This window comes from Pelodiscus sinensis, chromosome 3, assembly GCF_049634645.1.
Source record: "Pelodiscus sinensis isolate JC-2024 chromosome 3, ASM4963464v1, whole genome shotgun sequence".
Taxonomy (NCBI): domain Eukaryota; kingdom Metazoa; phylum Chordata; order Testudines; family Trionychidae; genus Pelodiscus; species Pelodiscus sinensis.
Window position 1 is genome coordinate 14,857,032 of NC_134713.1, and position 22,784 is coordinate 14,879,815.

Sequence of the window (22,784 nt, forward strand, 5' to 3'; positions counted from 1 at the left end):
AGTTAATTACATATTCAAGTTAGATTTCTTCAAGTCACCAGGGCCTGATGAAATGTGTCCTAGAATACTCAAGGAGTTGACTGAGGAGATAGCTGTGCCATGAACTATTATTTTTGAAAAATACAGGAGAGATTCCAGAATACTGGAAAAGGACAAATATAATGCCCTTTTTGTAAAAAGGGAAATAAGGACAACCCAGGGAACTACAGACAAGTCTAAGCAATCCATTTGCAAACATCTAAAAGACAATAAGGTGATAAGTCAAACCGATCTTTTAGCTTTCTTTGACAGGGTGAAAAGCCTTGTGGATAAGGGGGAAGTGGTAGATGTGGTATATTTAGGCTTTAGTAAGGCATTTGATTCAGTCTCATGACTTTATCATTAACAAACTAGGGAAATACATCGTAGATGGAGCTACTATACGGTGGGAGCATAACTGGTTGGATAACCATTCCTAGAGTGTAGTTATAAATGATTCACTGTAATTGTGAAAGAGCATAACGATTGGGTTCTGTGACGATCAGTTCTGGATGCAACTCTGTTCAATATCTTCATTAATGATTTAGATAATGGCATAATCTTTGGAAGATAGGATTATAATTCAAAACTATGTAGACCAACTGGAGAAATGTTCAATAGGATGACATTTTTAAAGACAAATGGAAAGTACTTCACTTAGGAATTAATAATCAGTTACGCACACAGTATATGGGAAATGACTACTAGGAAAGAGTACAGTGGAAAGGGATCTGAGGGTTATAATAGAACAGATCACAAGCTAAATATCAGTTAAGGTTTGACTGTGTTGCAAAAAAGCAAATATGGGATGTTTTAGCAGGAGTGTTGTAAGCAGGACATGAGAAATATTTCTTCCACTGTACTTCGTGCTGATTGGGCCTTAATTAGAGTATTATGTCCAGTTCTGGGAGCCACATTTCAGGAAAGATCTAAAGAAACTAGAGAAGGTTCATTGGTGTAGACAGTATCTGTAGTGAAGTGCTACAGTGTTTCATATGTATATAAGCCTTAAGCAATCAGATTTAACAGTTTTTAAATGTTTATGCTGAATACATTCTACTGCTGGAGAAAAAAATTGTTCACTTACATCTTGGTTTAACAGTATCCACTTAAATATGTTAATTACCATATTTTAATGCAATGCTATGTTGTAGGCTTTTTTGTGTCCGTGTGCATTTGGTTTATGCAGTTCCGAGTATTTAAATAGGTATGCTTATCTTTTTTGTGCAGGCTTATCAGTAACAGCAGAGCAAATAAATCCTCATGGTTCCACTGTACGGAAAACAGAAACAAGAGTTGAAGAGGCATTTCGGAACAAACAAAAAAATGCAGTAGCAGTTTGGCACAACTCTGCAAATAAATGTGCATGTGAGTACGTCAGATCATACTGTAGGTAGAGCACTAGCCCAGGTAGCCATGATCATAGATTTCATGCACACTTAGACAATGATTAGTATGACTATATATTATCTGTTTTATTTAGTGATTCCTTCTATTTCTCCTGTAGGAGGAGGAACATTAGCCACACAGATCTTGTGTCTTTAAAAGCAACCATTTTCCAGCTTCATTATATCTCTGCAGAGACAACCATTGGAAGGAAGTGGAAAGCAAGATTTTTAACTGTTTTAATTAAAAAAATATAAGTACAGGTTGAACCTCTCCAGTTCGGCACCTTTGGGTCCTGACGGGTGCTAAACCAGAAAATTTGCTGAACCACAGGAGGGGTCAATATTGTGTAGCAGCATTACCAACACTTCTATTGCTTATTGGACTCTTAGAAGACATTTAGGGGTAAATTAGAGCTAAATAACAACTCAGAACCCTGAGAGCCAGGACTGGTGGCTTTAAACAAACTTTATGGCACTGCAGAAAACTTGGCCGTACCCTTGATAAGTGGATATCTGGTTAGCTAAAATCATACTGGACCACGGATGTTGCTGGACCAGAGAGTAGTGGACTAGAGAGGCTAAGCCTGTATTACAATAGCTTTAAAATATTTTTTTCAAGTTAACTTATTTTTCGGTTTAAGATTTTCTTGTTTCAGATTTGCACATAAGTATTTCCTGTGTTGAGTTTTCTAAAAGGCATTTTTTAATTATAGAAATTGGCAGGCTGTTTTGCTTGCAAGAATCCAGTTGTGAACAACTTTAAATGTCCAGTGGTGAAAGGTAGTTTCAGTTGACCTCATTTAAATGAATGGAAATTGAGTTTGTCCAGCACTGTCACATCAGTTCTAAAGTACAGATGTATATTGTGTTTGATGGTATGCCGTATAGATTTACTTTTACTGATAGAGAATTAAATGAGCCATAGTGAGCTTGGTTTTAAAATTGTGTTATGTGATGTTTCACAAACCAGAATAAGAAGGCATGTGAGAGGGGATGTGTGTGGCTAATTCCCTGAGACTAGTGAATCCATTTCCAGTTGAATTGTGGGGGTCAGTTATTAATATTTAAGCAAAAACAGAGTAATTTCTTAAGGGAGTTCACATATATTGAAGTGGGTTGCTTTTTCCCTTCCAGGCAGGCATGCATGTTGGTCCCAGGATATGAGACAAAAGAGAGGGGCTAAAAACTTTTTTTTTTTATTGAACCAACATCTTTTGGAGGAAGAGACAGGCTTGAAGAAGAGATCTCTCTAGCTTGAAAGCTTGTCTCTTGTGCCAACAGAAGTTGGTCCATTTAAAAGGTACTACCTCATCCACTTTGTCTTTTGGCATGGTAATGGTATTACTTTCCTGGCATAAAAATGATTTAGAAATATATAGGGTAGATTTGACATCAAATAATTCTAGAGATGCTAGGTCTGCGGCCTTTGAAGCCTTATTTCTTGCTCAGTCCTTCAGTTCCTGTGCTTATGGAATTCAAGAGTCAGCAATATGAAGTAATTGTATGAAATGCTGTAAAATAGTGGAAGCAGAAGTTTGCTTTCTGTGTTTTCATTTTGCCACATAAATGTGGACAGTTCACATGAAAATAAAAGTAGAAAAGAAGGTGGCTCATGATTATTTGAATTTAGCCCTTCTGTGCCATGAAATAGATTGCCTCAGTGTGGTACACTGTAGTCTTGGAAGTGCTGTGCTGCTGTTTCCTTCATTTATTTCCAGCCAGGGAAAGGAAGGTCAGGTGCCACTAAGGGCTTCTAATCTAGTCCCCTGTACTGAGGTAGAACCATGTATTATCTAGACTAGAAGACTTACCTGGTGTTGCTTGTATCCTTCAGGGAAGGAGTGTGGGAGTGTGTGTGTGTGTGTGTGGGGGGGGGGGATCAGTAGTCAGGGCAGGGAATTGGGAGGCATGGGGGACTCAGGGTGGGGGGAGTAGAGGCCTATGTGGCCTGGATCTGACCTGGGGTGGTGGGGTCCACGTGACCTGGCTGGCATTTGCTCCCCAGGGATGGCCCAGGTGGCAGGGGCTGCGTAGCCCAAGCCAGCAGTTACTCTCCTGGATGTGACCAATGTGTTGGGGGCCATGCTGCCAGACAACAGCTATTCCCCATGACTGGAGTGCTTGTAGTCCCCCTGTGATTATTCTGGGGTATAACTGGCTTCATGTTTGCTGCCCCTTGTGGTCATTCGTGACTATAACTGTCCTTGCTATCACACCCCTCCCTTTCCGTTTTGATGAGAATCAATCACATTCCACATGCATCCCATTATCTTGGTACAATGAAACCCTGACCAGGCTTTAAGCTGTAAGAGGAAGCTGCCTACCAAATTTGGTGGTCCTCTCTCTTACTATTTAGGGGGAATTCTTGTACAAACAGACTTGTGAACAGACACGCAGACAGCCATATTTGAAAGAGTTTGTGCATCTATAGTAGAAAGGGGAAAAAAAGGAAATTCTTTGGAGCGAAGATTAAAGCCAAAGTACCTTCTTTAGATTTCTCATGACTGTCTTAGGGTACGTCTAGACTACATGCCTCTGTCGCCAGAGGCATGTAGATTAGGCTACCAGACATAGTAAAATGAAGCGGCGATTTAAATAATCGCCGCTTCATTTAAATTTACATGGCTGCTGCGCTGAGCCGACAAACAACTGATCAGCTGTTTGTGGGCTCAGCGCGATAGTCTGGACACGTGGCTGTCGACATCAAAGGTATTTGTCGACCACCCAGGTAAACCTCCTGGGATGAGGTTTACCTGGGTGGTGGACAAATACCTTTGATGTCGACACACGCGCGTCCAGACTATTGCGCTGAGCCGACAAACAGCTGATCAGCTGTTTGTCGGCTCAGCGCGGCAGCCATGTAAATTTAAATGAAGCGGCGATTATTTAAATCGCCGCTTCATTTTACTATGTCTGGTAGCCTAATCTACATGCCTCTGGCAACAGAGGCATGTAGTCTAGACGTACCATAGATGTGTGAAGAATGATTAGTTTGTAAAGGAATTATTTTAAGTGGAGGGGGAATAATTTATTTTAGAGCCAGAGTTGAATGTATTGCGATTTATAAGTGAAAATGGGAGAGGATGAGATCGTCTTTGCTATCAAAAACGTTTGGTGACACTTGACTTAAAAATATAGTAGTAATATCAGAAAATGATTGATATAGTTTGATTTACATGGGACGAGAACTATTCTTTTCAATTAGCATTTCTAAAACAGACTTCCATTTTTCCGCCTCTGAAGCTGAAACTAAATTCAGTTCTTTTGAGTATTTCTGGTAGTGATTATCTAAGCCAGGAGGGTGTCTAAGTTCAAAGCCTTAACATAAGAGCCCCCTTATACTGTGTTCCATAGCGACTTGGTTCAGCTCAGACCTGACCTGGCTTTACTCCCAAAAGTTGTCTCCCAGTTTCACATCAACCAGGACATCCTCTTCACAGTATTCTATCCAAAACCACATTCAAGCGACAGGAGGCAAAAATTTCACTCATTGGATGTCTGCAGAGTGCTAGCTGGACTTCTGTATTTAGAAAATGGAGTCATTTTGAAAGTTTGTGGCAGGGATAGATAGAATGTCTCTTCTCAGTGGATTTTGTGGTCAATTACATCTGGCATTTGTGAATGCTACAGTCCAGCAACAACACCTGCTCTTCCAGTCACTGCACGTTCCACAAGGGCTCCGGCCTTTTCCAACATGATTCCTGGTGCAGATTCCTACCCAGGAAATCTGCAGAGCGGCGACATGGTCCTCTATGCACACTTTTACCACACTTTGGCTTGTGTCTACACTGGCATGAATTTCTGGAAATGCTTAAAACGGAACAGTTTTCCGTTATAAGTATTTCCGGAAAAAGAGCATCTACACTGGCAGGCTGCTTTTCCGGAAAACCCCTTTTTCCAGAAAAGCGTCTGTGGCCAATGTAGACACGCTTTTCCGGAAAAAAGCCCCGATTGTCATTTTCGCGATCGGGGCTTTTTTCCGGAAAAGACTACTGTGCCGTCTACACTAGCCCTTTTCTGGAACAGTTTTTCGGAAAAAGGACTTTTGCCAGAGCAGGAGCAGCATAGTTTTTCCGGAAAAGCAGCTGATTTCTTACAATAAATCGTCACTGCTTTTCCGGAAATTCAAGGGGCCAGTGTAGACAGCTTGCAGCTTATTCCGGAAAAGCGGCTGCTTTTCTGGAATAAGTGGCCCAGTGTAGACACAGCCCTTATGCAATCACCCAGTGGGATAGAGACAATGTGGCCTTTGGGAAGAGCAAGTGTTCTAATCAGTGGATGACTCCAACCCCACCTGCTGAACTTGGGCTTGTGAGTCACCTGACTGGAATTGACATGAACAAACACGCGAAGATGAAAAAATGATTACTCACCTTATCGTAACTATTGTTCATAGAGATGTTTTGTTTGTCTGTTCTAATGCCAACCAACCTACCTACCTCTCTGTCCGAGTAGCCAGCAAGAAGGAACTGATAGGATGGCGGATAGGCAGGGCTCTGTATAGAGCACCATATAGGTGCAATTCCAGGTGCTGTCCAGGCAGACCTGATACGTGCTGCTATGGAAAAAATCCAACAGCTACCACATATGTTTGTGAACACATGCGATTGGAATGGACATGAACAATAGATTTTGAACAAAGTTACAAGAAGGGGAGTGACTTTTTTCCCCTTATGTAATGTTGTTCTATCTTTGTGGTCTTTTTGCATGCAATTGCAATATCTTCCTGATCAATTTTCTCTTCTAGGAGAATTGTTTATATCGTGTAGAGAATAATTGCCAAAAATTGGAATAAGTCATATGAAACATATAAAAAAAAAAACCCTTTTGTAAAGCAAGCTAGTGTGTTCCTTCTCTTTGGGAGCCATGTTGGAGAAGAGAGGGTTTTCCCCTTCAGAATTGAAATGCCTTTGCAAAATCGCTTAAAAAAAAAAAAAAAAAGTATGCAAAACTATTATTAAAACAAGATTAGTGAAGAATTGCAGTTACATTTTATCAAATAAAGGTTTATGGTCAACAGTAAGCAAGACTTCGGCATTTTTATGTGACAGAAGCCTATTGTTTGGATTTCACTTATGTATTACTTTGCGAAATTGGTGACATACTTAATATTAGTTATACATTTTGAAATGCTTATTTCTCACTGAATAATGCTCAAGGTCTCTATACCAGAGTAAATGCTATGGTGGAAAATGCAGTTGAGCTGTGTCTAAGATATCTTTCAGTTTTATTACCATTGATTGAAGCTATTTCACATTGTAGAAAATATCTAACAGGTTTATTCTAAATAGTAATTGATGAAAATTCATCCCTGGAAATACCAATTTGACAGATGCCTTCAGCTTGGCTCAGTTTGGCCTGTTCTTTATTATGAATTAAATTTTGTTCTGTTACATGGTTATCCACTGAAGTAAATGAAGTTATTCTAGATTTACACGGAGAGCTAATGTGACCATATGCTCTTGATTGCGTTTGCTACTTTTTTGTGCCTCACTTATCTGTATGTTGAAGTTTAATGTTGTCATTTTCATAATATGCTTAGCATACTGTTTTTACACTTTAATGTGATAGTTATTTCTAGTTCTTACTACCCTGAAAACATGGATCACTCGTACAGTTAGGCCTCTGATTTTTTATTTTTTTTTAAAACTATAGTTCAGATTTCTGAAGCAGTAATGTAAATGAAGGGTAGACTTTTACAGTTTTGTTGGGTAAAATATTGTTGCAGGCTTACTTCACTGTCAGGTAACCACGAGGAATCATTTTTTACTGGTACTTTTGAAGGGTATATTTTGTCTTTTCTTTGCTATTAAGTGGTACTCCTTTTCCATCTCTGCTTGAGCTTTGCTACTTATACAGACAAAACCCAGTCTTTATTAAATATGTAAAAGGAAATAGTAGAGATTGCAGTTATAAAATAAAGCTAGAGCAATTCTGAGGTCTTGGCTCACAAATAGGCCGTTGGAGTATAGGATTAAAATTAATTTTTAAAAGTACCAAAAATAAAATCCCAATTGTTATCCCTAGTTCAGCTCTCCTAGACTCTGGCAGATTTCAGTGTTTTTCCATTGTGTAAATTAAGTCTGGTAGTATCAATGGAGAATAATTACTAAAAATAGCTGTTTGTGTAAGCTCCATATACTCTGATAAAATAGGGAACCTGTAATTCATCAGATGTACCAGTTATAGCAACTAAAAGTATAGGCAACTCTCATGTGGACTCAAGGGCTGTGTCTAGACTACATGGCTCCATCGATGGAGCCATGTAGATGAGGGTTGTAGGCAAAGGCAAATGAAGCCGTGATTTAAATGATCACGGCTTCATTTAAATTTACTTGGCTGCCGCACTGAGCCGACAAACAGCTGATCAGCTGTTTGTCGGCTCAGCGCGCTAGTCTGGACGCTACCCTGCCGACATCAAAGCCCTTTGTCGGCAGCCTCGTTATTCCTCGTGGGATGAGGTTTACCGAGGCTGCCAACAAAGGGCTTTGATGTCGGCAGGGGAGCGTCCAGACTAGCGTTCTGAGCGGACAAACAGCTAACCAGCTGTTTGTCGGCTCAGCGCGGTAGCCATGTAAATTTAAATGAAGCCGCAATCATTTAAATTGCGGCTTCATTTGCCTTTGCCAAAAAAACAAATCTACATGGCTCCGTCGACAGAGCCACGTAGTCTAGACATACCCAAGGTGTTTATCACCACAGTATCTAACTTTGTCCTGTGTGGAGGTGACACTGATGTGACTTTTGTATAAGTTTTGTGGGAACACAGCAGCGGCATAAGAGAAAGGGGATTGGGATTTACATGAGTGACAGAGGGGTTTGTGTGTGTTTGAGTGGGTAAGATTGTGCTGGTGATGTGTCTTGTCCTGCGTAGGCGGTATATTAGTCACTGCTGAAACAATTAAAATAAATTTTGGAGGCCATGGCAGTAGAACTTTAACTATTGTAATGTTGCAGTAATAAAACGTCGTTCATATTGCTGTGTCTTGCCAGTAGATGGAGTATGTAGCACATTATTTTGCAATATTGAATTGGTGGAGTGGACTGACCAAGTGCTGTTTTACTTGCATAATAACCTGCACAGCTTGTTTTATGGAGTAAGGGATGCTCCAAATGTCTTACAGGTGTTTGACAATTGTAGCAAGAAAATTTTTGTAGATTTATTTTAAAGCTAGTGAAGTATTAAAAATAGAATTGATTTCCAAACTTCAGATTAAAATGTATTTCATAGCAAATAAAATTAATAGGAGAAACATATTACTGAATTTATCCTACTAGAATAAACTATCCTATCTATGTATCTGTCTATTTCTCAGATCAACTAAAGAAATGGGTAGCAGGAAAAAGTACTTCCTGAATAAAACCAATTTTAGTGTATTAGTAAAGAACTATAGCTTTGGATAGCTTGGTCCTCACCACTATTTTTAAATGATGTCAATTTTTGTATCTGCTGGTCTTCTGGTGAAAAAAACTGCTACTCTTTTTTGGGGGATGATTTCTTTTCTCATCCTTTTTTCATTCTTACTCCCTCTACTCCATTTTTAAGTCTCCTTCCCTTTCTCTTTGTCATGACTTCTATATGTTTAGCAGATGTGAACTAGCATTGATTATTGACTCTAAAACAAGTGAGAGAACCTGAGGGTGGAAAGGGAAAACTGGTTCCCTGATATTTTTCACAATTTTAACCAGGTTCTGCATTTGGGACCAAAATCCACATGGTTTATTCTGGAATTTTAGCACTTGTGTTTGATGGCATTTTAACTGTCATCTAGAACTGAAGGGTTAAGGTGACATGGGTTAAAATGCTACTAATTGCTGATGCCATGTCAGGCTAGTGTTCAAGTGTTCCTGCTTCTAATGAAACTGCAGACACAATAGCTTAAGGAAGGTTAAAAAAATTATGAACAAGATGTAGACCCAGTCATATAAGCCTCTGCTATAATGCTTTATTTCAAATAAGTAGTGATGCATCCTGTTTGGGGGATGGTTTAGTGGACAAGCCACCTAAACTTGAGAGGAAAACATTAAAAAAATCATCTTCAAAGTGAGTTACAAATACAAATTAATCCTAGAGTTGCTTTTATTATGAGGTAGAGGTAAGAATTATTGACACCGAGGGCTGGTTTCCACTGCTGTGGAGATTGACACTGCAGCAGTTGATCTTTGGCATTTGATTTAGTGGGTCTAGTAAAGTCCCACAAAATCAATCACTGATGATGCCCTCATTGACTGTAGTACTCCTGTCAACCTCCCACTTTGGGGGAGCATTTCTCCCGTTGACCTCCCACTGTGGGGCCACCTCAGAAAATTGATGAAAATCATTTACTCCAGCCGTGCAGTTGTAGTAGCTGGAAATTGCATTATCTTACACCAGTTTTCTCCATCACTGTAGACATGGCTGCTGCAGATGAAGTTACTACCTGAAGTCAGAACTCGGGGGTTCCTGGTTCTAGCCTAATCTCAGATAACTGCAGTAGATCATGACTATACCACACATAATTTTTTTATATGAACATATAGGAATTGTCATGCTGGATAAGAGCAGTGTTCCTTTTAGTGTGGCTTCATGTCTCTGACAGGAGAGAGAACCTGGAAGGTGCAAGAAATTCTATAGTTGATTATCATATTTTTCTGATTTTAGAGGCAAACTTCTTAACTTTTTTAGTTAATGGCTTTTGAAGCCTTTAAGAATCAGGCTTTTGATAGCTTCTGATTTAAAAAAATCATATGTAATGAAACTATGGATGTTCTTGTTACTCTTGTCTCTCTCATTTTTTTTTAATCCAATTAAACTCTTAGCAAGTTAGAGAAATGGTCGGAGGTAAACAGGATGAGGTTTAATAGAGAGAAATGCAAAGTGCTCCACTTAGGAAGGAACAATCAGTTCCATACATACAAGATGGGAAGCGACTGTCTAGGAAGGAGCATGGCGGAAAGGGATCTAGGGGTCATAGTGGACCACAAGTTGAATATGAGTCAACAGTGTGATGCTGTTGCAAAAAAAGCAAATATGATTCTAGGTTGTATCAACAGGTGTGTTGTAAGCAAAACTCGTGAAGTCATTCTGCCGCTCTACTCTGCACTAGTTAGGCCTCAGCTGGAGTACTGTGTCCAGTTCTGGGCGCCACATTTCAAGAAAGATGTGGAGAAATTGGAAAGGGTACAGAGAAGAGCGACAAGAATGATTAAAGGTTTAGAGAACATGACCTATGAAGCCAGGCTTCATGAACTGGGCTTGTTTAGTTTGGAAAAAAGAAGATTAAGGGGGGACATGATAGCGGCTTTCAAATATCTAAAAGGGTGTCACAAGGAGGAAGGAGAAAATTTGTTCCTCTTGGTTTCTGAGGACAGGACAAGGAGTAATGGGCTTAAAGTGCAGCAGGGGAGGTTTAGATTGGACATTAGGAAAAAATTCCTAACTGTCAGGGTGGTCAAATATTGGAATAAATTGCCAAGGGAGGTGGTGGAATCTCCCTCTCTGGAGATATTTAAGAACAGGTTAGATAGACATCTGTCAGGGATGGTGTAGACGGAGCTTGATCCTGCCTTGAGGGCAGGGGGCTGGACTCGATGACCTCTCGAGGTCCCTTCCAGTCCTATGATTCTATGATTCTATGATTCTTGTTCTCAATATTTGGGGGTAGTGACTTCCATAGGCTAATTATGGATTGTGTAAAAATACTTTGTTCTTTTTAAACAGGCTGCTTTTCAAGATGACTTTTTTTTGTTTTGTATTATCATAGAGGTAGTGGGAGCTCCTAAATTACCTTTTCAGTATCTATTTCGTTTGTACCCTTCTCAATATATAACCTTCATACTTGTCTCTTCCCTAACCAAAATAATCACAACCTGTTCAGTCTCGCTTTGTATGAGAAGTCTTCCCGTGTTTGTAAACATTCTCATCACAAACCATATTACATTTATGTCAGTCCAGCAAGAGGCCTACCAAGGAAAAGCCTTTTCTCTTGCAAATGAGTTTTTCTGATTCATAAGGTTTGTACTCAAATCAACAATTTGACCAAGAACACTGCATGTATGAGTACAAGAAAATGGTAAACAAAGTATGTGATCGTTATACATTAAATTATGTGAAACATTGGTACAAAGGTTACTGTACATTTTTACAGAATGTTTTTTGATTTTCTATCTTTTGTTTTGTTTTCCACATTTTTCTTGTTTTATTTTCTGAGCAATGTTCTTGGTTCTGTGTTTTGTTAAATTTTGTTTCCCCTTTTGACATAGAAACCAGTCTTGTAATTAAAAGACTTCAAACGTTCTCTTCTAGCTAATGATTTGAAACATCTGCCTGGATTTTTTAAAATAAACTTAAAGTAAAAGGCTGTTCTTCAGCTAATACTCCTGGAATGGCATATGACTAGCAGAGCTTTGAAGTTCATAGACTCCACAAATGGAATTAATCTGTTTTCGTTCTGTTTTAATTGGCATAATTTTTCTTTTTAATGTTTGGTGTATCTGTCCTATTCCAAAATTAACTATTGTAATGATAGATAATGATTGCAATGGGAGAAAGATTGTGCTAAATTATGAAAGGATTACATATTTGTGTTTCCTGTCTCCCTTTTTGATTTTTTTTATTTAAAGCAAACTTTTGTAAAATTGTCTAAAATGTTATATTTCTCATTTAAAAATAACAATTACAATTAAATCTCATCATAAACATGCTATACCTGCACTTGCAGTCTCTTAAAAATGAATTAATGGCTCTAGTCTGTCCAGCTTAACTACCAGCTCTTACTTTTTGATAGTTCTGGGCTTTCAATTTCTTAGCAAACTAAAAAGTAACACACAAAGAAAGACACAGGCTGGATAGGATGGTTTTTATTCTGGGCTATTGGTGGACCTTGGCCAAGCGTGGCAGAGGAGTGAGTTAAGACATTGTCTTAAAGACAGAAAGACAGTATAGGAAAAGGATGGAGGCAACATAGAAAGGAACAGTGGAGTGAACTGGAAAGAAAAAGGGAAAACTATTCAGCACACACACAACTTTTTATGTTTCTGGGTTCAAGAGACCCTATCTTGGAATATTGTGAAGAAATTCTTTCCCTGAGTAAAAAAATGGGTGTAAGTAATGCAAGAATAAGATGCAGGGAATAATTTCAAGAATGAAATATCTTAAGGAAAACTGCTTATTGGGAGAAAATGATGTGGATGAAGATGTGGATATGGCTGAGTGGATCAACTGCTTAGTAACTTAAATAATTAATTTTGCAATGATTCATTCTTCAAGACTCCCTCTCTTTTAGTATGTTTGATTAGACAAGTAAATTCCAAAGCTATTTACTGTGTTGGATGTTGCTAGGATGAAAAGTTTAACTTAGCTAATCCTCATGGCTTGTTTAATTAGTTAACTAAGTTTAGAATCTGTTTTGTTAGTCTATAAAGTGCTACCCAGCCCAGTTTTTGTTTTTTCAAGTATACAGTACAGAAAGCTGCAGTTAAGAGAGATCTAGAGTTGTCTGTTGCCATTGAGCACTGTTTCTAAAACTGTGTTCTATGGCACACTGGGTTGGCAACTTTTTTTGTTTGCTCAATAACTCCCTCCACCTCCTCCCCCTTTTTTTTTCCTCAAAAAAAAAATCCTGTTGTTCGTCATTTAAAAAAAAATGTTGTTTGTTCCTCGGTCTTAAAAAGTTTAAGAAACATTGCCACTGAGTGTCATTTTCTTATTTTATATTACCTAATACATGCCCCTTATTTTGGAACATAATGGCCACAGACCACAATGGTGATGCCATAAGCCTTTTCCCTATTTTACTTTAGCATATCTAAACTTTTTCTCAAAAAACGGAAGTGCCAAATAAGTTCAATGGGGCTTACTCCAAAATTAAGATGAGTAGCGCAGGGGATCCAGAGTTGCAAATAAGTAGCATAAAAAGAGGGGCTGGGGAGAGAAAGGAAATAGAAAAAAATTGTCAGTTAGTGTCCGTGCTAAATGTGGTTAATTGAGTGGGCTCTTTCTCTCTGCCCATGGGCTTCCTGGCTCCCCCCACATCCCAGCTGAGCCGTGCATGGCCCCTTCCCTTTACCTCCCAGCTCTTTCCCCCACTCCCTACCGATAGCTGGGCTTTATAATGTTATATGGGGGAAGGGTAGCTCAGTGGTTTGAGCATTGGCCTGCTAAACCCAGGGTTGTGAGTTCAATCCTTAAGGGAGCCATTTAGGGATCTGGGGCAAATTTGTCAGGGATGGTACTTGGTCCTGCTATGAGGGCAGCAGACTGGACTCAATGACCTCTCAAGGTCCCTTCCAGTTCTATGAGATGATATGGTATATCTCCATATATTGTGTCGCCAAATACAAACTAGTTTTTTTTTTTTACTTTTAATTTCTCAGTATTGGTATTAAATTGGAAATAACATTATTGTCAGTACAGTAATTCCTCATTTAACACGTGCCTGCTTAACACGTTTTCGCGATAGCACGATTTTTTTTTTAGGGAACTTTTTTGAATTATACGGCTGTCCCCGGAATAACACGATTTCCCAAACTGACATGTTGCCAGCAGCTGCGCAGGGCTTTCCCCGCCTCCCCGCAAAGCGGTGGAGGGTTTGCTGCTTGCCACTCCATTTCCCGCTGACCCCCTCACCGGACGCCTTGCCCCCTTTCCTCTGCAAAGCAGTGGAGGGTTCGCAGCTCACCGTGTATGTGAGCTCCACCAAAGTTGTGCCTGAGACTAATGCAATTGATCATTAACAAAACAGTGAAACTAACGGTATAGAAAGTGCTATTAAATACACAAACTAAGCTGTGAGAATTTTTTTTTAAATCTTTCATTTTAGTATTCTTAGGGATTACTTGTAATAGTATGTATACACTTTTCAGGTGGAATTGTGATTTTTCAATATGACTGTCCTTTTAAAAAAAAATTTAAACTAAAAGTTAACATTTTTTGTTAATGTTGTAGTTACTAAATTGTTGAGACTAGTTAAAGGATTAGATTAAGTATGGCACCTTCAGAGAAGAAGTTCTCTGCATTTAATAATGTTTCTCTGAACATCTACACAACACTAACATGGTACTAGCATCTTCAGAGCAACTTTGTGAACATTGACTTTCATAACTGACCAAATGAGGTGAGAAGATACTGTTAATGGACTTAGTTTCTTTCATTTTGAAAGATTGTCACTTTGAGAGAGATTCCCCGTCATACTGATTGTTTTCTCTGAAGATACTGCCAGCACCCATATGACCACTTTAAGTAGAGCGGCCTCCATTTTTAGAAGGAAAATCTCTAGCAAAGTGGTTATAACTTGCCAAAGAGCACAAGTAATCTGTATCAGAACTGAAATTGAAATCCAGGAGTTCCCATCTACCAGTCTGCTAAACTACACTTTCATCATTACGCTCTTAAAAAAACCACTGAAATTCAACATTACAGTTGAATACTATTCCTGTACTATTGTTTAAAGTTGATATTAGGAACATAACCAAAAGCTCCTTTTGAGATTGATGTCTCACTATCCTAGACACTTAAGCTTTGTCTAAACTACATCCCTCTTTTGAAAGAGGGATGTAAATTAGACAGATTGAAATTGCGAATGAAGCTGCGATTTGAATTTCCCATGCTTCATTTGCATAATGGCAGCCGTGCATTTTTCAATGAAGGGCTTTTCGAATGTTAAACCACCGTCTAGACGCAGTTCTTTTGGGGAAGAAAAACCCTCTTTTTGAGGAGTACGGGATCTTTCAAAAACGTGTTTTGTTTTGTGTTGTTTTTGTTCAAAAGAACCACATCTAGATGGCAATTTCACTTTTGAAAAGGCCTTTATCGAAAGAGCATGCACCTGCCTTTATGCAAACGAAGCACGGGAAATTCAAATCCTGGCTTGATTTGCAATTTCGATCTGTCTAATTTATATCCCTCTTTCGAAAGAGGAATGTAGTTTAGACGTGCCCTAAGAAGACACTGCCCCATCACAGAGAGTATATTATCTGACTTCAAACAAGCAAATCAATGTCAATGGTCAGAGAGAGGACATTGGTAAAAAAAATAAGGTTGTTGGGTTATGTATCTTAATTTTTGCACAACATTATAGTTCCAAGTGATCTGAGGGATTTAAAAAAAAGTGAAGTAAAATTGGCTTTAATTGTTTGATATTTAGTCATCTAAATAAAAGTCAGTCTTCATGAGGAATGTAAATAAGGACAGGGGAGTGGCATTACTGATTAAATTAATGAGCTTACTTAGTGTAAAATATCCATAGTGGTGGAACTTTCAGAAGTATTTTGCATTGGTCTGACTCTGTTTTATTGTTGAGTTCAGTTGGAGCAGAATGAGTTCAATGTTGAATGCTTTTGAAAATCTCCAAGTGTGGGAATAGTGGGTGTCTGTTAGTATTGTTCAGTTATCCTAGCCCATATGTTGGAGATGTATGAGCATTTAAAAGTAACGAGTTTTCTCTCTCTTCCAATACAGTTCGAATAAGGAGGAAATCAAGACGACGGTCACAGTGGGGGAAAGGCATTATTAAAAAGAGAAAAGTCAACAATCTGAAAAAAGATGAAGATGATGCAAAATTTGCCGATGATGAAAATCATGGAGAGGACAGGAAGCTGCTAGAAAATGGGGAACTAGAGATCAGCACAGACTGCATTGAGAATGGAGAGGAAACAGGAGATCTGTCTATGACAAATGATGAGTCCTCCTGTGATATCATGGATATAGACTCGGAGCAGAGACTTAACAATGGGACAGTAGGAAAAGAAAACAGTTTTGCATCCACAGAAGAAGAGAGTTCAAATGAATCCCTGTTAGTAAATGACAGTCTTAATGTGAATGCTGAAAAGGAATCAAGGAAAGAGTCTAAGGGGGACTGTGTAAATGGCGAGGCATCTGGAAACAGTTTAGAGGGAATGCCTGTTCCAGAATGTCAGAATGGTAAAGCAGAACCAGTTGATGTTTCAGCATGTGACAACACTGTTATGTCTCGTAATGAACAAAAAGCTATATCTGAAGATCAGCCAAAGGAAATAACAGAAGATTCTGGTGAAAATCAGGGAGCTGATTTGGTAAAACATTCTAATATTGAGGATACACAATACAGCAATAATGAAAAGACATCACTGAGCAGTACAGAATTTGAGACTAAAGAGACAGAACCAGATAAAGAAGGTACGGCTTATGTTTTCAGTATTTCCAGTACTGAGCTTAATGCTGTAAATATAGATGGATATACTTTGTTGCAATAGCAGCTGCATAGTGTATTATATGACTGTACCTTGAACATTTTGAACATTAATATTCTTATAATACAATTCCACTGTGGGTAAACTCATTTTTGGTCACATTCACTATGTGTGCTTCCTTAGATGAATAAGCCTACCCTAATACTAGCACTGTGTTTATATGCTTTTATATGGTTTCTGAGGGGAAACTGCACATATACAAGTAACATTTTGTGATATTGAAAATAATTTTTTTTGAAGATTTCTTTTAGTATGGTGCTTAAATATCTTGTGGGGTCATAGTGCTTTCTGATTCAGTCATTTGCAGTGTCACTGGGTTTTAATACAATAAAATATAAAGCATGCATAATCTTGCAGGATTTCCTTATTGCAAATGTGAAGGATTTGGATGAAAATAGGTTAAGAGCAGGGATGTTAAATTTTGTTTAATCAACTAGTCAATAGATTTTCAATCGACTAGTTGATGGATTTTCAATCGACAAGTTGATTTCTTTATAAGTGAGGGAGCTGCAGCTGGGTTAGCCATGGGAGCTAATCCTACTGTGTGTCTGCCTTTTAAATGTATTAAGAGCTGATAAGCTCTTAATACATTTAAAAGGCTGGAGCGCAGTGGGGGGACCCAGTGCAAGCCAGAAATTAGCTGTCCCAGCTCGTGCTAGGTCCCTCCCACTGCGTTTCTGATTTGTAAATGTATTAAGAACTGGCAGGCACTTAATACATTTTAAAAGCAGAGGCGCAGCATCTGAGACTGGGTGCAAGCCGGGAATCAGCTGATTGTTGGCTTGTGCTCAGTCCCTGCTAGCCCCCTGCCTCCAGCAGAGATGGTGATGGATGGAACCAGCTTAAAAGCCGGCTTTTCATCTGTTTTCCCCCAGCACCATCTCCTACTCTCCCGCCCTTGCTGCTCTGATAGAGGCAGAAAAGGAAGGGGGAAGCAACTAGTCGACTAGTCGCTTACATCCCTAGTTAAGAGTATTATATTTTTTAAAAAATTGTAACAAAAAGATTTTTGCCTGAGGTGTACATGTAGCATTGTAAGTGACGATCCCTGCTGGGAGCAATTTACAATCAATAGTTGGATAGACATCGCAGAGAAAGGACAACAGACAAAGAGGTGGGAAGGATAATGGTGAATAAAAGCAGAGAAACAACATCCCTTGGTGCCCATGATTTCCTGAGGGGGGAGAAATGAGAGCTGTTTGTTCGCTTCCTTTTTCATTTGTTCTTTTATGTATTTATGGACAGCTGTGTATCTTTAAAAGGTTAATGTTAGGGTTTGAAAAATAAATGAGTTGTAACAAAGGGATTGAATGATAGATGTCACGATTACTCAGTGTATAAGGTTAAGAAGAGTTTTCCAAGGATAAGGAGTAGCACGGAATATGGTATAGTAATAAGTGGTAGAAGGAGATGAAAAATGTGTGTAGTTGAGAGGCTTGAGCAAGGCAGTGCACATGAGAAATTAAATGGGAACAAAGTGCTGATTTGTCAGGAGTGGAATTTTGCAGGGTTTTGTAGGTTAGGAACACAATTTTCAACTTAATGTGGAAGACAAATGGTAGTGAGGGGACTCAAATTTGCATCAATGTGGTCTGAGTAGTGGGACAAAAATACGTTCAGAAATGTATGTATAAAGTGAAGAAAACTAAAGTGACAATCAGCCTTGTAAGAAAAGAGGTGTGTTGAATAGTTGAGGCAAGAGAAGCAATGACAGGGTAGGATCAGCAGTAGTAATAAAGAGAGAAAAGTAAACCTTGGGAGATGATGTAGATCAGTGGTTTCCCACCTGGACCCCGATGGTACTGTAGCGGGTCTGTGGAAAGTTTAAAAGTAAGGATCTGGCCCAGGATGGGGACTTTTTGCAAGGCGATTCTCGCCCAGAGCTCACCTTTCCCAACCATCTGTCCTCCCGCCGCCAGCTGCACTGTTGTTTGCGCTCCAGCCCTCTCTGTCCCACAGTGATTCTGATTCTTATTTTTCTTTTCCTTTTCTTTTTTTACTCCCCCGGAGCTCCGTTTCCAGCCAAGGGCAGAGTGCCGGGGCAGGAGCTGCCTTTTGGCCACAAGATCCCCCTCATTATAGCCTCCTTGGATGGGCAGGGATGGAGAGGTCAGGTGCTAAGGAAAGCAGTGTGGGCCAAGGGGTGTACTGGTTGCCACTTCCTGCCACTCCCCTTGACCCAGAGCTGTGGAAGACAGGGACTGGGAATAGGGGGTGTGTGTGAAAGAGTTCACTATCTGATAAACAAAAGCTTATCAGATAGTCAACACACTAGTCAACTACTCACTTTCCTTCCCTTGCTGCCTCTATCAGAAAGAGGCAGCAAGGACGCGCGCATGTGGGTTGGTGGGTGGGTGGGGAAGCGGAGAGGATTCTGGAGGGAGTCATCTTAAAAGTTGGTTCTCTCCAGCTCCGTGGGAGGGGGCAGGGCACAGCAGTGGCATTTCACCTTTGAAATGTACAAGAGTCCCCAATGGGGCTCTTGTACATTTCAAAGTGGAAGTGCCACATGAAGTCTGGGCCAGCAGGGGACTCAAAGCCTGCAGATGCTCCATGTTGCTAAAAAGTACCAGCGTGTCAGCAGATTGCACTGCTAGGCTGGGAAGTGACCCTGGGAAGTGCTGCAGACTCTGCTGTACTCTGCTGGGACATTTGTTTGCTTGCAGAGTATGGGTTTGTTTGCTTGCAGACACGGAGCCTCTCAGCTCACATTGGCTGTGAACAGCGAACAGCAGCCAATGGGAGCTGAGAAGCTCCATGCCCTGCAGTCTGCATGTATTTCAGCCCATGCTGTAGCTGACAAGCTGTGACTGTATTCTGGAGTCAGATTTTAAATGTGTCAGTCACTTTTTGAAAGTCATGTTATATGTCACCTCGCTCTAACCATTCAAAAGCTATTAGAGTGGCAGGAAGGGTTTAGTTGGGCCACTAGTAAAAATGGATTGGTGGATCCAATAAAATTGTATTAAATAAAAATATATGGCACCTCTTAAAGTTCATAGAATCACAGAAACCTACAACTGGAAGGGACCTTGAGAGGTCCTCGAGTCCTGTCACCTGCCCTTATGGCAGGACTAAGCACTGTCTACATCAGTGTTTCTCAACCTTTTTTTTTTTTTTTAAATTAAGTACCCTTAAAAAAAAATTACTAGTACCCCCAGTACCTACAGTTTTCAGACACAATTTTTTTTCTACCATTGCAACACAATTGCTTAAACAACTTAATCGTAGCCAGGTGGGCGATTATTATTTTTGTACTTTTTACACCCCAAAATTTCAAGTGCTGTAAAACTTAAAACAAAAATTAAGTTTTTTCTAAATTTTAGTTGTTGATGTATCTCCCAGATTTCTCTCTAGTACCCCTAAGGGTACTCGTACCACTGGTTGAAAAACACTGGTCTAGATCATCCCTGACAGGTATCTGTCTAACCTGCTCTTAAGTATCTCCAGTGATGGATATTCCATAACCTCCCTAAGCAATTTATTCCAGTGCTTAACCACCCTGACAATTGGGAAGTTTTTCTTCATGTTCATCTTCCTTCCTGCAGTTTAAGCCCATTGCTTCTTGTCCTATCATCAGAGGCCAAGGAGAATAATTTTTCTCACTCTTCCTTGTAACACCCTTTTAGATACTTGAAAACTGCTATCATGTCCCCCTCTCAGTCTTCTCTTTACTAACTAAAAAAGCCCAATTCTTTGTCTTCCCTCATAAGTTGTGTTTTCTAGAGCTTTAATTGCTTTTGTTGGTCTTTTCTGGACCTTCTCAAATTTCTCCACATCTTTCTTGAAATGTGGTGCCCAGAATTGGACACAATACTCCAATTGAGATCTAATCAGTGCAGAGTAGAGTGGAAGAATGACTTCTTGTGTCTTGCTCACAGCACTCCTGTTAATGCATCCCGGAATCTTGTTTGCTTTTTTTGCAATAGTGTCACACTCTCGACTCATGTTTAACTTGCTGTGCACTATAATCCCTTTCAACAGTACTCCTTCCTAGACAATCATTTTCCATTCTGTATGTGTGAAACTGATTGTTCCTTCCTAAGTAGAGTACTTTGCATTTGTCCTTATTAAACTTCATCCTATTTACGTCAGACCATTTTTCTAGTTTGTCTAGATCACTTTGAATTTTGACGCTATCCTCCAAAGCAGGTGCAACCCCTCCCAGTTTGGTATTGTCTGAAAACTTAATAAGCATACTCTCTATGCCAATATCTAAATCATTGATGAAAATATTGAACAGAACCGGTCCCAAAACATACCCGTGCAGAGCCCCACTTCTTATGCCCTTCGAGCATGATTGTTATCCATTCTCAGAGAGTAGTTATTAGCCAGCCAGTTGTGCACCCACTTTATAGGAGCCCTAGGATATATGTACAGGCAGTCCCCGACTTACCTGGATCCGACTTACGTCGGATCCCTAGATACGAACGGGGTGAGGCAACTCCCACACATGCGCAGCAGCATTCCCGGGGCTCGCTCACCTGGGTCCTAGGATCCTCCTCCTCCTCGGGCCGGCTCCGACTGGGGTCCCGCAGAGCTGCCGGGCAGAGGAAAAGTGCCTCCCCACGCCCGCTGCCCCCCCCTCACCCCCCTGCCAGCAACAGGCTGCCCCCTCCCCTGAGCAACAGGCTGCCTAACAGACAAAAGCAGCCTCTCTGCCCCTCCTCCCCTCTATACATGCCGGGCTCCCGGAGCGCAGCAGCGTCCCCGGGGCTCGCTCACCTGGGTCCTAGAATCCACCTCCTCCTCCTCTTCGGCCGGCTCCAACTGGCCTCTGCCTGCAGCAGCTGGCCACAGGGACAGGGATCCCGCAGAGCTGCCGCGCAGAGGAAAAGTGCCTCCCCACGCCCGCTGCCCCCCCCCCCCCCCGCGGCCTCGCATCCTGCATGCCTCCCCCCTCCCCCCCTGCCAGCAACAGGCTGCCCCCTCCCCTGAGCAACAGGCTGCCGAACAGCAGACAAAAGCAGCCTCTCCGCCCCTCCTCCCCCTATACATGCTGGGCTCCCTGGGCAAACAAAGACTCCACCAAAACAAACAAAGTGCTGGCCTCATTGTGTTAGCAAAAAAAGGACCCTCCTCCTAGAACCCTGGGTGGTGTGTGGAAATAAAGCTATTAGCTCAAAGCATGGTGCAGAGCTGTTTGGTATTTGATGAGTTACTCCTTTAGTCCTGAGTTTGTCACAGGGACAGAAATAGATGTGAAATCTTCTGAACAGTGGAACAGACAGCAAAACAAACATTAGAGGGGAGTTAACCTTTCCCTATGCTATCCAAAACTAAAAAAAATGTTTGGCTAGAGTTTCCCCTACAATATGTACCAGTTCCGACTTACATACAAATTCAACTTAAGAACAAACCTACAGTCCCTATCTTGTACGTAACCCGGGGACTGCCTGTATAGTTGTTACATTTCAATGTGGACGCCCTATATTCTCTCAGTACTACTATATTTGTTTAGATAACATGGACTATTACACATTTCAGTTGATTATCAAGTAATCGAATGTTGAAAAACAGCTATATTGTTTGGAGAGTCCATAAAATTTTAATCCAGTTGAAAAGGGGTCCGTATGCTTGAAAAGGTTGGGAACTACTGTTGTAGAGAGAGAACCACTGGGATGTGGCAAATTGTGGAAGAAAATGATAAAAGTCAAGTTTAGCAGAAATTTCAAGCTTCAGTGTCAGAAGATACTAAAATTTTACAGACAGTATTAGAGAATGGAGGGCTTGGAAGGAAAGATGAGAAATTTCGTATAATTTTCGCACTTCGCTTAGAGGTTAAATAATTTGGTGGAAAATGGCAATTTGCTATTATAGATGAACTATAGCAGAAAGACCCGCTTTTGCAATGATTGTTATGAATTAAGGGCTCAGTTTTAAAGTTGAGCTTTTTCATGGGTGCCTTTGAACTGCATAGTTTTTATGAATATAAATTAACTTTTAAGAAACTATCATAGTGACAGTGAAGACATACTATGCATTGGTTGGACTTTTATGTTTATATATTAAAAACAAACATGCATTTCGTAAAATTTAATGCACAACACTTCAGCAAAGTTTTGAGATTGTAAATAGCATGATTCAATGTAATTTAAAACAAAGTATAATTTATTTTTAAAAGTTAATTTTTTTCAAGTTTTTAAATAATATATTCATCTACCTGTCTAA

General features: G+C 40.1%; 1 protein-coding gene across 2 annotated transcripts in view; it reads left to right on the forward strand.

Moving 5' to 3' along the window:
• ATAD2B (ATPase family AAA domain containing 2B) overlaps positions 1 to 22,784 on the forward strand; it is a 158,402-nt gene that overhangs the window by 120,079 nt on the left and 15,539 nt on the right. For both annotated transcript variants that reach the window (XM_075923418.1, XM_075923419.1), the window contains exons 24-25: positions 1,249 to 1,386; positions 15,844 to 16,539. In XM_075923418.1, coding sequence (XP_075779533.1) covers positions 1,249 to 1,386; positions 15,844 to 16,539 — 834 coding nt within the window. The remainder of the gene's footprint in view (positions 1 to 1,248; positions 1,387 to 15,843; positions 16,540 to 22,784) is intronic.